We start from the raw sequence: 16,917 nt of genomic DNA, 5'->3' as shown, positions 1-16,917 counted from the left end.
GGTTAGATTTTAGTTCTTTTTTCTCTAGTATCCTCTATGGTTTTTTCAAGCCCAGCTAGTATCTTTATAATTGTCATTCTGAACTCTAGTTCCAACATCTTACTAATGTCCATATTGATTAGGTCCCTGGCAGTCAGTACTGCCTCTTGTTCTTTTTTTTGAGGTGAGTTTTTCCATCTTGTCATTTTGTCCAGAGGAGAAGAGATGCATGAGAGAACAAAATACTAAAAGGGTAACAAAGACCCCAGAAAAATATACACTAAACAAATCAGAAGAGACCCAAAACTGGAGAGAAAAGAAAGGTGGGGGGAAAAGGAGTATGATCAGGCTGGTGAATAGAACAGAGCCACACACTAGATTTTGGGTGTATTTTGGTCTGTTAGAAGAAACTGCCTCTCAAAATTTTAAAGAAAGAAAAACTTATATATATATATATATATATACAAAATATACATTTTGTGTATATATATATATACAAAAATAAGGGTAAATACAATGGAGGGATGGAATATGACTCTAAAGATGAAAATTAAGGAGCGCCTGGGTGGCTCAGTCATTAAGTATCTGCCTTCAGCTCAGGTCATGATCCTAGGGTCCTGGGATCGAGCCCCACATTGGGCTCCCTGCTCAGCAGGTAGCCTGCTTCTCCCTCTCTCACTCCCCCTTCTTGTGTTCCCTCTCTCGCTGTGTCTCTCTCTGTCAAATAAATAAATAAAATCTTTAAAAAAAAAAGATGAAAATTTAAAAAGATTTTAAAAAGGAATTGATAAGGTAAGAAGTTGGTTGAAAAAGAATGAAAAAATTTTAAAAAAAAGATGTGATCAGGGGGAGACTAGGACAAAGTCATACACTAGATTCAGGGTATATTTTGGTCTATTAGAAGAAACTGTATCCCAAAATTTTAAAGAAGGAAAAATTTATATATATACAAAAAATAAGGTTAAATACAATGAAGGGATAGAATATGACTGTAAAAATCAAAGTTTAAAAAAGATTTTAAAAAGGGAATTGATAAGATGTTGGTTGAAAAAGGAAAGAAGAAAAATTCAACTAAAAAAATAGAAATAGAAAAAAATAAAGAAAACTTTAAAAACTAACTTTGAAAGACTAAAGAATCATGGGGGAAAAGCAATGAATTCTGCATTCCCTTAGTGCTGTATTCCCTTAGCGCTGGGGTTTTGCAGTTCTCATTGTTTGGTAAACTTGGTCTTGGCTGGATGTTCTTGTTGATCTTCTGGGGGAGGGGCCTGTTGCAGTGATTCTCAAATGTGTTTGCCTGAGGCAGAAATGAACCACCCTAGCCAGGGGCCAGGCTAAGTAATCTGCTTGGATTTGCTCTTGGGGAAGGGGAGTCTCCCTGGATCTGCCACTTGCTGGTTCCCTGCTTGAAGAACAATGGCCCGACTGTGCCGGGGATCATGGTTTATGGCAACCCCGAGCAGAAAGCCCACTCCTCGGCTCCGTCTTTGCAGCTGGCTTCCCCGCTCCGATACCTGGGAGCTCTGCCGCACTCAGGCACCCCCGGTCTTTCTGTGATTCCAAGGGTCCTGAGACCACACTGTCCCAGCAAAGGTTCCACCCCCCACTTAGCCACTGGTGCAATGTCCCTGAGCCGGGCAGACTTCTAAAAGTTCCGATTTTGTGCTCTGCTGCTCTATCACTTGCCAGTAGCTGGCTGACAGAGGCTCCCTCCCCCCATGGTCTATCTTCCTGTATATCTCATCAGATTCACTCCCCCACACATCCTATCTTCCAGAAAGTGGTCACTTTTCTGTTCATAGAATTGCTGCTATTCTTTTCTTCCATCTCCTGTTGAGTTTGTAGGTGTTCTGAATGGTTTGATAACTATCTAGCTGAATTTCCGGGACCAGACGAAATTTAGGTCTTCTACTCTTCCACCATCTTGCTCCTCCTCTCCAGGAAATGGTCATCTTTACAAGAACTGTATTTGCAATAGTGATCTGATACCAAAACACTAGCAAACCTTCTATGACCACTCCGAAAATATCAGAAGAGGTGTGCAAAAAATTCTGTGAGAATTCCCAGTATATCAAGACAACCTTGGCAGATCTATTCATGTTATTTAAGAGTAGATGAGTTCTATGAACCAGCACAGAATCACTTTCTTTTTATTATGGTAACCAACACCATCTTTTTCTCTTTAGGAACTGATTTGTGTGACACTGAAAGGAACAGGGAGTTATACAGTCTGGCCGCCCAGCCTCAGGGCTCAGCCAGTGAATGAAGCTGTTGTACCAGAGTATCCCATTCCATTGGAAGAATGGTTAGTCTGAGGTGGGCTCATGCTTCAAGGAGGGCCAATAAGAGTCTTTTCTGAAACTCTGGTCAGCGCCTCTATGATCAAGAGCTGTGAGGATGATAGTGGCTTGGGTGGAGATGCCAGTGGGCATCTGGTACCACAGGAAAGAGCTTGCCTCTGAAGGAAATAAAAATGAACCAAGAATATCAGTGAGAAGAACAGGAGAAAAAAAAAATGTCCTAATAAAACTGCTCTATGGTGACCTCCCAGTCATGAGTCAAGAGACTTGCCCTGCTTCCACCTACCCCAAATTTGGAAAGGATTTTTTAATTTCATTAACAGAATTTTTAATTATCCCCAAGTGTGGGAGCAAAACTGACACCTTGCTTTGCAACCATTAAAAAGAAAGGTGTATTCACATCCCACAGTCAGGGCAGGGGAAGGAACTACTTTTTACCCTGAGATAAAAGACAAAAACAAACAAAAAGTTACTAGTTCTATGGAGTTCTAGTACTCAATATAAATAAAAGCTTAAGCCTTGTCTGTATGTGGCTGACTCCCTAACAAAACCGCCTTATCTCTCTAACGTCTGTAAGCAGAACTGAGACAACCTTTGTGGATATAATAAACAAGTGAGTGACTTGTTTTTCAGCCATGAACCCACTTAATTGAAAATTAAGTATCCTTTGTATTCTTGGGAGGTTTTTTTTCCTCTTTAAATGTCTGTTGCATTTTTTATTTGGTAAGCCAGGTTCTAAAGCTTGGATTCTCCTCAAAATATTTTTGGCAAGTTTTGGCAAGTTAATGTTTTCTCTTTTCTAAATACTTCTATATCTGAGACTTTGACACAAATAAATGTTGACTTTGCTAATTTGAGCTCAATGTGCTAGCACACTGGAATCTCTCTAAATTTTACTTCTGTCATTCTCCCCAGCTTTATTGCTCTACAATTTAACAGACTTATTCCCAATATCCTCATGCAAGTTGAGGATTTTTAAATCAAATGTTGAAAATAATTCACATGTACTCATATTCTTCTTGGTATGAATTAGGATATGTATAATTATGTTGAAATTTATATTCCTATAGCAAATACATGATACCAATTACAGTACTAGTTAATATCAACTACACTCCTAGTTGATATATCCATTTATTAAGTCAAACATTTTACATACAGTTCCTGAATTAGACATATATCCTCTTAACCATATCATTTAGTCCACAATTCTCTATCTTAGCCATACAGAGATCATGAGAAGCTCTATCACATATGGTGCTAACATTAAAAGATGCCTTCTCTCGATGACTACTTGACCATTAACAAGGTCAAGAATTTTTTAAGATTTTATTTATTTATTTGACACAGAGAGAGAGAGAGAGAGCACAAGCAGGGGGAGTGGCAGGCAGAGGGAGAAGCAGACTCCCCGCTGAGCAAGGAGCCCGATGCAGGGCTCGATCCCAGGACCCTGGGATCATGTTCTGAGCCGAAGGCAGATGCTTAGCTGATGGAGCCACCCAGGCTCCCCAAGGTCGAGATTTTTTGAGCTCAGATGTCAAGCACTGAATCTGTGCATGTGTATGTAGCCATATGAGTGTATCTCAACATATGTAAAAAGTGGGCTCTGAACATTTTGAAAAAATACACAAAAATTTCAAGTTGACTCACTACTACAAAACCTCCCTATTCTAGCATGAGTCTATGTCATTAGATGCAGCTAATGCAACACCCTTCCCACACCCCCTCCAGTCACACACCCCATTAGTTCTTCAGATATATCCTGCTCCCTCCCACATCAGATCTTCACCATCCTGCTCCTCTTCCAGAAATGCTCTTCTTCCATGCCTTGGCCAAGGTTTCATACAGTTCTGAAGCCTTTCCAGGCTGGGTCAGATCCCCATAAAATTCAGACTTTTCTGCTATAGCACTAATCACAGCTGGAAATATTTTTTTCTTTTGACAGACCATCTCTTCCTCTGAAATCCAAACCAGTCGTTCTCAAATTGCTGAGATCCTAGACCAGTAGAATCAGAATTAACCTGGGAACTTCTGAGCAATATAAATTCTCAGGTCCCACCCCAGATCTACTGAAAGAGAAAATCGGGGACAGGAACCTCCAGGTGAATCTACTGCACACAAAAAATTGGCAACCACTGTCTACACTCCATGTAGACAGTTACCTTCTTCTTCTGCCTCTCCTTGTTTCTGCCCTCAGCACCCAGCATTCGGTAATATGACCAGTGCTCAGGAAAGATTCACTGAATAAATGGATGAGAGAGTAGAAATTCCACATTTTTCATGATGTTAATGAGAGTCTCTCAATCAGGATTAGAATGGTTTCAGTTACTAATCAAAATACTTCTGAAAAATGTTCCCTATAGGAGAGAAGCAATCAAATAACGGAGCTTCCAAATGAACACAGAAACCTATAACAGTTCTGTGTCATATAAGTGATTATGTTCAAAGTCTGTCTACCTCAATAGCTGCTTCCCTTGAGGATGCTCTCCAAGCAAGGGGAAAATAAGATCAAAGAGAGTATGACAGGACAAAAGGGGCCATAGTCAGTGAACGACCTGAAAACATCACTAAGCCACCAGCAAATCACCAGGCTGTGCCAAGCAAGAATAAAATATCTTTTTAAAAGAGGAAACCGGAACACATGAAAAGGTTGAAACAAACGAAAATAGGAAAAAAATTAAAATTCTCATCTGTAATCTACATTTCTCTACTATATCGGTTAATTAAGCTTCTATTGTTTTTGTTTACTTCTGAAGCTAGACACATTTCTCTTGAAATAAGTCTTAAGTCGCTTTTTAAAGAATCACTGAGTTGATGGAGCCAAGTACGATGTGTTCTATACTGAGAACGTGTTCAGAGTTCACCCAGACTCAACAGAAAAAAGTAGTTTTGGTGTACGTGTGAACACAACATGCCTGTGGGTGCTTGCGTGAGCACAGGTGTGTGTGCATGCATGTGCACAGGTGTGTGTGTGGGTGCATGTGTGTGTATTCTGTACATTCTACATTTAACGTATGGTTTCACCTCCTTCAGGTCCAGGTCAACTAAATGTTATCACACTACTCATTGACGTAACACACTACTTACTGAGATAATAAAAATAGGACTTTTGAATATTTTCACCACAGCAAAGACAAGAACCATTTGTATATTAGATCTCATTCATTTAAGCTTCAGTAATGCTGACTTAGTGATTACTGCATAGAACAAAACAAATTCAATTTGCCTTACTTATTAATAAGACAAGTTTAACTAAAAAAAGTTTAGGTAAAGAACCATTATTTCAAATTACTTTAACTCACCTTAGTGGCTCTCTGCATGTATTTTCCAAATGGAAATAACCATTTCTTGGTCATTATTATAGGACCATCAAGATCTCATTTCATAACTCCTTCTAATATAAGGGCTGTTTGAGTTACTGTTCTTATTAAAAATAATACATATACTTCTAATTATTAAAATTTCCCACTAATTTAAACTGGCCTTCCCCTGAATTATCCTGAGTAAGTAATGGCTCTCCTGCAAATATGAGAATGGCCTTGGTCTTAAGTACTCAAAAGTCAATTCCTAAAAAAAATTTAAGGACTGAAGATAAGATTAATAATCACACAAACATAAAAAGTACAGATTAGAAAGTAAGGATACAAAAATAAGAAAAGAAAAGCAATACTGACATATATGTATATTCTCCAAACTAGGTCAAGAAATTAAAAGCCATGATTTCAAAGATGTAAAACACAAGGAGAGAATGCTGCATTGCAGCAGCCCCCTTTTTTTTTTAAGATTTTATTTATTCGTTTGAAAGAAAGAGACAGAAAGAACATGAGTGGAGAGGGGCTGGGAGAGAGGGGGGAAAGAACCTGAAGCAGACTGCACCGAGCACAGGGCCGGACGCTCGGGGCTCAATCCCACAACCATGAGATCATGCCCTGAGCAGAAACGAAGAGTCCGATGCTTAACAGACTAGGCCCCCCAGGCGCCCCGGCAGCCACTTTAATCTCAGTTTGTCCTACTGACGAACGCTAGTTACAGGCTAACTGTAATACAGAAAATGCCACATCAACTGCAGGGTTCATGTGTGCATTTTTCCTCTGGCGAACTGCCAGCATATGGTAATTACTATGCATTTTCTAAACACAATTACACAGTCATCTGCCATAAGTGAATTTACCTATGGCTGAGCGGAAGGCAGACGCTTAACGACTGAGCCACCCAGGTGTCCCTGCATGGCTCTTATTGATCAAACCGACTGAGGAACCAAATAATTAAAGAGAGGTTACAGGATATTTCCATCTTGTGAGTCACAGTACACATTTTAAGGCTGTGCTCCTCCTGATCCTATTACTTTTGAAAAAAAAATTTAACTGTTAAAAATAGCAGTCACCTCGAACCATGAGAGACGATGGACTCTGAAAAACAAACAGGGGGTTCTAGAGGGGAGGGGGGTAGGAGGATGGGTTAGCCTGGTGATGGGTATTGAGGAGGGCACATTCTGCATGGAGCACTAGGTGTTATGCACAAACAATGAATCATGGAACACTACATCTAAAGCTAATGATGTAATGTATGGGGATTAACATAACAATAAAAAAATTTTTTTTAATTTTTTTTTAAATTTTAAAAAATTTAAAAAAAATAGCAGTCACCTATGGAGCAGTCCCTGTGTGGCAGAGCACTACGCCAGGAACCACAACCTGAACATGTCTTGCATTCTCATAGCAGCCTTGTGAAGTAAGAAGTGATATTAGCCCCATTTTACAGATGAAAAAACAGACTTAGAGCAAATAACTGGCCCACAGCACTAATAAGTAATAGTGTAAAATTGAAGCCAGAACAGCCAGATTGAGAATCTACATTCTTAAATTTCCTCTGTCCTACTTACAAACATGTGCTACAAATCAACTCATTTAAGTCTCTCAGGAACAAATTAGAGTCTGCTCAAATTGGGAAGAGGCTTAGATTCGGGATGCAGTCGACTAAAGACAGCCTATACCTTGCCTTCTTCATCACATGGAGTATGGATCTGGAAATAGTCTTTTGTGGTACAGGGAGGTCGCTCCATACACTCACTGGATCCTTCCTCTGCAACATAAAAGCGCATTTCAGAAATGAGTCATTTATGTTGTGACTCTCAAAAAAGGCAAAAAATCAAAACAAACAAAAAAACCCAGACAACTAAAATTTTAAAATAACCTTAGCAGATGAATTTAGGAAGAACTAGCTAGGCATAAGGAAAATAAAGGCCTACATTTCTATTTACCCTAGAGCAGTAAATGTTTCCATGATACACAGGAAACATTTCATTTTTTCCAATAAGACATTAGATTTCTTCGTTATCAGTGAACATTGTAAATTTGCAACAAATGAAAATTTTCTGAGTACACCTCTATTCCATTGAATCATGTAAAATTACAATATGATTTTTTTTTTAGATTAGTATAAATATATCCAAAGCACAGGGAGAAATATATCCCTGTGGGGTGTGGAACAGAAAAAGTGACAAATGGAAAAGTCATGCACAAAGGGGTAAGAAGAAGTAGTATTTTATCCATTCAATACTGATTCCCTTCAGCACTTGGTTTCTGGCACACTCTTCCCACCACATTTGATGTGTGACTTCTGGCTTTTGGCCATAAGCCAGAACAAACATAAATTTAGAGAGAGAAGAACAAAGAGCATAAACTGGCAAAGCCTAGTCCTACCTGAAAACTGGGAGTGCTCTTCACACTTTATGCATTCTTTGGCTCCTTTCTCAGAGTAGGTGTTTCTGGGACAGACTTGGCAGGTAAACGAACCTGGTTTGTTGCTGAATGTGCCTGGCTTGCACGGGAAGCATTCTGATGTATATGCCACCCCTGTGTGGTAATGAAAAACAGAGCATGGGAGGGAGGACCCACCAGCAACAAGCACATCAGTACCTTCTTGCTGCTTCTCTCAGAAGTGAGAGAAATAGGAGTAGTCAGCAGGGATCCTTTATCCCATTCATTCAACACCAATAAGTATTTACTATATACAAAAAACTGGGATAGATACTGAATTAAACATCCTAAGGAGAGCAAACACTTAAACGAGAGATTGAGATGTGACAGAGGTATACTAAATTATAAACTGAGTTGTCAAAAAACAAATCCACTCACTCAGACCTAACAGACCCTGGTAGGAATGGCCTTTTCTTCTGGCTTGTAATTCCAGCCTTTGCCAGGAGATGTCCCTATGACTAATGAGATGGTGTCACAGGACCCAGTATAGAAGGTAGTAAAATATAAGCCATTAATAAAGGAGAATCACTGGTTTAATTAAAACTAGCCCTAATTGAGAACGAAGCATGCCAGGGTTTATTGGCTGCTCTCCTGGGCCAGAAAATGCCCAGCTGGTTCAGAGAGGCAAAAGAGGTTTAGGAGACAGTCAGGCAGAGAAGTTTATTTTATTTCTATTTCTACGGATTTAACAGTGACCCGGGTGGGCTCGATGTCCGGTACAACAGACATTTCTTGAATGAAGAATAGTTTCTTATTAATAAGAATCCTTTTGGGGCGCCTGGGTGGCTCAGTCGTTAAGCGTCTGCCTTCGGCTCAGGTCACGATCTCAGGGTCCTGGGATCGAGTCCCACATCGGGCTCCCTGCTCAGCGGGAAGCCTGCTTCTCCCTCTCCCACTCCCCCTGCTTGTGTTCCCTCTCTCGCTGTGTCTCTCTCTGTCAAAATAAATAAATAAAATCTTTAAAAAAAAAAAAAGAATCGTTTTATTTTATGTAGAGTCACCGAAAATTGTTATCATGCTTATTTTTTCACACAGATTAAATTAATTTAGTTTAAGGGTACAAAAAAGAAAAAAATTCCAGTCAACTTGCCAAAAATAAAACCAGGATCTCTAGACATGTATGATGCCTAACGTATTAATTCCAGCCCCATAAATCCTTGAGCCATCGAAACCAACAACTTAATCAATATTTTAACTAACTCTCAATTGTGACGCGTGACTACCAAAAAAACTGCTGTGAAATACCTTCAATTGTGATATTTTTTACCAAAACTGGCTTGACCGCCTTAGAACCCATAAGGATGCCCGTGGTTCTCCAATACAATATGTTGGTGCCTGATTTCAACATTACCTGTAAAGAGGAACACAAGGCACTGGGGTCAGATAAACCACACTACTTCATTCATACCTCAAAGCTAATCCCTTATACACGTCTCAAGGCATTATCATGAAACACCATTAATTAGGAACCTACAAATTTAAGTCTACTGTTAGTTCATATCTAAGCTCTGCTGTAGTTATATTTTATAAAAAAAAAAAAAATAGTTCGCCAATCCAAAAACTATAGCAATAAAGAAGGAAAAGAAAATTCTTTAAGCCTGAACAAAAAGATAAAATGATTTTTAAACCATGTGCGTGAAGTCTTGGTTTGTATTTAAAAGGAATTCATTCCAGAAAGTGAAAGGCACTCAACCCAATTACATATTTGTTGACTACCACTATTCATATGTAGATCTCTGGGCTCTGAAAACAAAAAGTCAACAGAACGAGTTTGCTTCCTTCTAAAGTTGTTTAATAAACAACAGTGCAACAGCAAGCAGAGAAAAATAGGACTGTTATAAAATAACATGATTTAAATGACTGCAGAATGTAAATGATATTACATCTAATATTTGCTTCCTTTGCCACCAGCACATGGTTCTATTTACGTATCAAACTACGTTTCCCATAAATCTCACGTTGTTTCTGTCAAAGCCAACAAAATAATTTAAGGGTTCCTTGCTTTCTCATTCGCCACTCTTATTCTTCTATGCAGTCTCTGGCTGGCCAAATTCAAGCTGTATGAAATTAAAACATATCCAAGTACTTCACCCTGCCAGAGAGTCAGAAAAGTAGTGCACTAAATACTTTCCCCTGTGTTAAGTGAAGAAAGTGTATTTGTTGCCAAGGGTTACTGTACCTTCAAAGCCCAGCTTAATGAATGCTTAGGTGAATGGATCTTAAGTGGTTCTCATATCACTTCCAGGCATACAGATGAAAAAAAAAAAAAAAAAAACAGTCCAAAAGGGTACATTGTATTAATCACCCAAGGATGGGGCACCTGTTACAACTCAAAGGTGGGGGTGGATGGTCGCTTACTGACATAGAGCTCAGTCTACACTGCAGGCACCACACTAAGTGGTTCCCATATATCCTCTCATTTAATCCTGCAAGATCGCTCCCATTTCTTACATGAAAAATCAGATTCAGAGAGATGAAGCCAAAAACAAAACAAAAGAGATTAAGCCAACTGCCTAGAGAAACACAACTACTGTAAGCCAGAGTTAGATTTGAAATCCATGCCTCATTCCAAAGGGACAGTGTCTCAAATAATATAACAGATTCAAAGACTGTGTTGCCTGATAACTGCTTTCAGGCATTTGGAGTTGTCCTGTGGAGACTAGGCAGTTGCGTTACCCGATGTGACCAGAGACTGTAGACCTTTGAGCAACAGGTGACAGATAGATAGGAAGCAGGTTTAGGCTCCAACCATGGATGACTTTTGTGATAGGCAGAGCTGTCCAACAGTGGAGTCAGTACGGCCCCCATCAAGACAAGCTGGAAAGTCACTTGTTGGGAAGACTGCAGAGAAAGTTGGGTCAAAGGACCCTCCCAGTACCAGGAGCCACGGATTCTCTCCCATGTGACAGGCACATATGTAAACTTACATACCCCGAGGTTCTGTGCGCTAGTTTTGAATAGCCTTATTTTCTTGTCAATGCCCTTTTGAAAAGGAGGAAAGCTGCAGTATGATGGGAAAGAGGAGGGAAAGAAGCCCAAGGAGGAGAAAGGTAGGAAAAACTACCCGTGTCCATGAAACTTTGGGACAATTTCTTCCCTAACTAGAAACTGTCTAAATTAATCATTTTTCTTTTCTGTTTATAAACTTTTTTTTTATAAGGTTGGGAAAAGGAAGGAGCAGAATGGGGGCTGATGGGATAGAAGACGAACAGAGACTTACAGAATGAGAGCCCCATTCTCCATTGTCTGTGAGTTTTACCCACTTGTCTGCGGTGGTGTCCATCTCCTGGCACTGATCGTTTTGAATCTGTGGATTAAACACAAGGGCCCCAGTAAAGCTTCTTGAATAATGGCTTTAATTAAATTCATTACTCAGCATAGGACAGGCTGCAAGAGCTTCTTTCAATACCTGCTAAACAATGACCATAAGTAATTCTCAGCAAGCAAACATACCAAGACCTCTAGAGCCTAAGTGACAACTGTATACAAGTGATTCTAAGTAAAGCATCCACATTATTGCAACAAAAGGGTTAGGAAGCAGAGAGGAGGGAGGGAGAGAGGATGAGAGTAGTTAACTCTGAAAATTCACAGAAGGGAGAAAAAGTCATTACGAAAAACTTACCAAAAGTTTTAAAATCTTTCATTCACCATCCGGGCCCAATAAAAATAAAGTACATTTTTACAAGACTTAGGGAAGTAATGTTTTAAATTAATAAATAAATGACATCTGCTTTGTTTTCAATTCCCCAGGACTCATTCCAAACACATAGACAAGGAGCTACAGTCAAAGCCAAAGCCCTAAATTTTGAGTTGGGGGGAAATGTTAATCATACACCACACCAGTTCAAATGACTGCAGCTACTATCTTTAGTACCAAACACTTTGTGCTCTCCGGACAATTCTTACAAAATGCCTAAGGGTTTGCACACGACTTTTCCAGGCCTGTGAAGAATACACAAACAACAAAATGCAGGCCATTTTGCAGTACTGCCCACGAGTCAGCAATAGAGTAGGGCTGAAATAAGAACTTGTCACCTCTGCTTTGGCCAAAATGGCTATTTCTCTCTGCTCTACATCTTGGCCACTTCATTCATCCTCCTGACCAGTTTACCAACAACATTAAAATGTTCGCTGTAATAGGTACTTCCTAAAAGCTTAGCTAGAAAACAGATACTTTTAACATCCAAAAATACCAGAGATATCAGCCACTGAGATTGTTTAAACTGAATTTAAGTATCATACTTATACATATTTATACTATAAGCATAATGACCATTCTAATGCAAGTGTTAAGCCATTTTTAAGCAGATATGGACCCTAAATATACCTTTGATGGTCAATGTGTGGATAAGCTGAAAGTTTTTTTTTTTTTTTTCCCCAGCTGAAATCAAACATCATGTGTTTTGGGGATATTCTAATGGCATTCTGGGATCTGATTTCTGTTCTTCATTCTAAAAGTAAATAGTAAAGGTATGACCTTGGTCCAATCACTTATTCTCCCTAGGTTTCAGCTTCATCACTTAAAAAGAAGAGTGGAGGAGCTGAATCAAATTCCCACAGTTCTAAAATTAAATACTTGACTGCTTTAAATTATGTGATAGCCGAAGGTACAACTGTATCTTTCAGTCTTCAGACATTTCCTTTACATTAACCATAAGCCTGATGACTGAAGTGTTGACCCTCTGAGTCAATAAATTATAACCTATAAAGCTGAACATCAGTAAAAGAAGGAACTCGCCACCTCTTTTCAATATGTAACCAGAACAAAGGCACCATTCAAAGGAAGTCATGAAACTTCATGTTTTAGGAGTACCTTTACTGACAACTCTGAAAGGACTTATTCAGCAATACAAAACTAAATGCTTATTCTTAAACAGTTTTATAATTACCTTGCTTTACTCTAGTTTTAGTAATATTGCAAAAATGTCCCATGGAATAGGGAATCATTTACTCTAAGAAGTGTTTTACAAACAAAATGTAGCTTAAAAAGCAAATCCGTTTGACTATTACTTAACATCTTAAACTCCTCAAAGGATATTAGGACAAGGAGGATCCTTAAAGGTCTGGTCATACAATCCACTTTGCAAAAGAGAATGCTGAGGGCCGGAAAGTTAGCTTAATTGCCCAAAACACACAACCAGCCACTGCAGTTGGGACTTGAGCCAAAATCTCTTGACTTCAAGTCCAGGGCTCATACTTTCATGGCAAGTGTCTCTTCCTATCAAACTTCCAACTTACAAATTTCCATTATCAGGAGCAAAATAAATTTGTTTTAGAATTATTAGTACCTGGGCTCCTGAAATCTGGACCACAGAAACATTATACAAGATAATTTTCCCCAATTACCTGTACAACACACATTTTTTAAGAAGTCAATCTGAAAATATTTTCTCAAGCATTTGAGAGACTGCCACAACAAATATTTGCTAGATTAGATACAGTTTATATTAACTTTTTAAAGTTTATTTATTTATTTAAGCAATCTCTACACCCAGCGTGGGGCTCAAACTCACAATCCTGAGATCAAGAGTCACGTGCTCTTCCGACTGAGCCAGCCAGGTGCCCCTATATTAAATATTTAATTTTAGTAGCAATAGTCTATTCCTTTCAATTTAAATTCAATTAATTAACATATAATGTATTATGAGTTTCAGAGGTAGAGTTCAGTGATTCATCAGTTGCATGTAACACCCAGTGCTCATCACATCATGTGTCCTCCTTAATGCCCATCACCCAGTTACCCCATCCCCCCTCCCCCCACCCCAGCCTATTCTGTAAGACTATGATTTTATCCTACATTCCATAATGCTATTTCATCTCTTACCAAAGACATCAACTATCCCATCCACTGATTACTTTAGATTATACAAAATTGACAGAATCAGAAAAACATAGTCACTTCTACTTCTCAAATATTGCCCATGCTTATACTTAAATCAGTCAAATACTTGAAACTGCAAAAAGAAAAAAACAAAAACTAAAATTGGTGAAAACATATTTTGACTAAAATAGCATCTGTAGCTATAAAGAAAATTAAAATGAATGTTGGGTGAAAGTATTTTTCACACAAAAAGTCTAAATCAAATGGTCATCTAATATCATAACCAATAATAAAACAAGTCCAATGTTATTCAACAAGGTGAGAGCTCAGAGGTAAATAATATTAAGCAGAAAATAAAATATTAAAGAAAAAATAAAGTTTTCTTTTAATATCAAAATGTTCAGTTGACAGGAAAAACTGAGGAGGCATACCACAGAATAGCAACAACCGATTACAAGAAATTTTACATGAATTTCCCTCAAAAAGTAAATTCTAGAACATAAAAGGCCTTACAAAGAACTCAAAGAAGATGTTGTTGTCGACATACTGGTACTCAAAGAAGACATAACCTGACTTCTTGAGGTGCACAGCATAGATCAAAGATACCGTGCAGTCATCACGATTGGACTCTATGTAATTTCCACGAGGGACCCAAGAAGAGCTGTGGAAACAAAACCAAGAGGAATTTTTACATTAGCATTCAGAAACCTCTTCTGTTCACAAGTTATATAACTTAGTTTCAAAAGTAGTTCCATCAGCAAAGCACAGCAGAGAAGTCTAAAGCATTTCTGGAACTCAAAGGCCAACACATTACTGGGAAAATGTTCATTTCTTATGGCAAAGGGCTTCCTTAAAGTTTGGTAAGGTTATGTGATCCATTTGCTAGGAAACTGCTATTTTTCAAGAAAAATTTGGTCACTAAATAGATCACTACTAATTGCAACAGTCTGAGATAGAGTTATTCTCTCAAGCAACACATGAAGTTTTATTTATACACATATATACCTGGCAGGGAGATGAGGAGTTACTTGAAAGAAGGAAAAGTCCTAGTAAAAACCCATTTAAAGTACACCTAAATAAAATATAAATCACAGTTTCAGAGTATATAGGAGGGAATTTTTATCTAAAAAAAAAAAAAACTAACTAAATGAAAAATTAAGAAAATATACTGGTGAACAAAATTTAAGTTGCAAATCTAGCCATAATTCTGAGCTAAACCAATAATGAGTCACATGTTGACCCTTTGGCCAAAAAAAAATTTCTAACAAACTGTATGAAAGCACAACTTAACAGCCTTCTCTGTTTATATGGATGGTAAGAGTGAGATTTTGGCAAATTCTTTTCTTTTTTCTAAAAGGAATCTGAAGACTGAGACTTCCACATCCCAACATGACTCACTAACTGGTACTGGATTTGCCCTTTCTCTTTAACAAATTGTTAAACTAAGGAAAATACATGAGCCATATTCAGGCAATGACAATAGGCAATGCAAGACAGAGATTCTTGAGAGCAGGAAAATGCATGAGGCAAAGCCCAAATTGACTTTGGCATCACTCTTCAGGACACTTTCCAGACTGTAGCACCCAAGCAGAGCAGGGTGGTCTCACTGAGCTGAGAAGCAGAGATGAGTATTTAGGGCAGCTGAAGCTGCTGAAATTTATAGGCCTGAGAGTCAGAGAAAACAGGGGTCCAGAAGTCCATATGGAGTTTCTCTGTTGGTCCTGGGCTTGAGGCTGGAGTATACAGGCAGACATGGCAGAGAACAGCCACCACAAAGCTGTGACATAATCAGAGAGATCACTTCAGTGGGAGTCACAGGAACTTCCGGTCAGCCTGAGAGGAGAAAACTTGATAACCACATTGAGCATTCATCTGATACTCCAGAATTGCCATCTTGGGAATAGGGCCGTACCCTGGAGCAGGTATCAGCCAACTTTTTCATAAAGGGCCAAAGAACAAATATTTTGGATTTGTGGACCATCTGGTCTTTCCTGCAATACTTAACTCTGCCATTGTAATTGAAAAGCAGCCATAGATAATGCATAAATAACTGAGCGCAGCTGTCTTCCAATATAACGTGGTTTACAAAAACAAAGGGCCCACAGGTCATAGTTTGCCAACTCCTGCACTAAAATAAAGGTCGTAACCTAGAGCTAAGAGTGAAACCAATACAGAGCCACCCTAAAAAATAATAAAAGCAGGCCTGATGAGATCAAGGTGCTCTTTGAGCACATAAACTGCCTGCCAGAACAAAATTCAGCACCCCTAAAATGAAGAAAAAAAATAATCCATGTTCCCTACATCTTAACATTCACAATGCCCAAGATACAATAAAAATTTACTAGACGTGTAAGTAAGTGGGAAAATATGACCCTTAATTGAGAAAAAAGACAGTAAAAAAACAGACAAGTATTTAAGACAGTTCTTACAAATACAGTCAATTATAAATAAAAGATGAATACAGTGAGTGAAGGCATGGAGAATCTCAAGTATTTCAAGGGAAATAAGAGCCATAAAATAAGGAGCAGAAGGTATATTGGAGCAAATTACAGCAGAGAACTTCCCTAATTTGGGGAAGGAAACAGGCATCAAAATCCAGGAGGCACAGAGAACCCCTCTCAAAATCAGTAAAAATAGGTCAATACCCCAACATCTAATAGTAAAACTTAGGAGTCTCAGAGACAAAGAGAAAATCCTGAAAGCAGCTTGGGAGAAGACATATGTAACCTACAATGGTAGAAACATTAGATTGGCAGCAGACCTATCCACAGAGACCTGGCAGGCCAGAAAGGACTGGCATGATATATTCGGAGCACTAAATGAGAAAAATATGCAGTCAAGAATATGGTATCCAGCTAGGCTGTCATTGAAAATAGAAGGAGAAATAAAAAGCTTCCAGGACAAACAAAAACTAAAGGAATTTGCAAACACAAAACCAGCCCTACAAGAAATATTGAAAGGGGTCCTCAAAGCAGAGAGAGAGCCTAAAAGCAACAGAGACCAGAAAGGAACACAGACAATATACAGTAACAGTCCCCTTACAGGCAATATAATGGCA

General features: G+C 38.6%; 1 protein-coding gene across 1 annotated transcript in view; it reads right to left on the bottom strand.

Annotated features, from left to right (window-relative positions):
- ELAPOR2 (endosome-lysosome associated apoptosis and autophagy regulator family member 2) overlaps nucleotides 1-14,691 on the bottom strand; it is a 67,385-nt gene extending 52,694 nt beyond the window's left edge. Inside the window, exons 1-5 of the mRNA XM_081800622.1 lie at nucleotides 14,373-14,691; nucleotides 11,259-11,345; nucleotides 9,284-9,389; nucleotides 7,982-8,134; nucleotides 7,273-7,361 (exon numbers count right to left, since the gene is read on the bottom strand). Coding sequence (XP_081656748.1) covers nucleotides 7,273-7,361; nucleotides 7,982-8,134; nucleotides 9,284-9,389; nucleotides 11,259-11,321 — 411 coding nt within the window. The 5' untranslated portion in view covers nucleotides 11,322-11,345; nucleotides 14,373-14,691. The remainder of the gene's footprint in view (nucleotides 1-7,272; nucleotides 7,362-7,981; nucleotides 8,135-9,283; nucleotides 9,390-11,258; nucleotides 11,346-14,372) is intronic.
- Between the last annotated feature and the right edge of the window lie 2,226 nt (nucleotides 14,692-16,917).

The sequence above is a fragment of the Leptonychotes weddellii genome, chromosome 12 (assembly GCF_054177405.1).
Source record: "Leptonychotes weddellii isolate Sample4059 chromosome 12, ASM5417740v2, whole genome shotgun sequence".
In the NCBI taxonomy this organism is placed as follows: Eukaryota; Metazoa; Chordata; class Mammalia; order Carnivora; family Phocidae; genus Leptonychotes; species Leptonychotes weddellii.
This window is presented reverse-complemented; position numbering and strand designations above follow the sequence as displayed.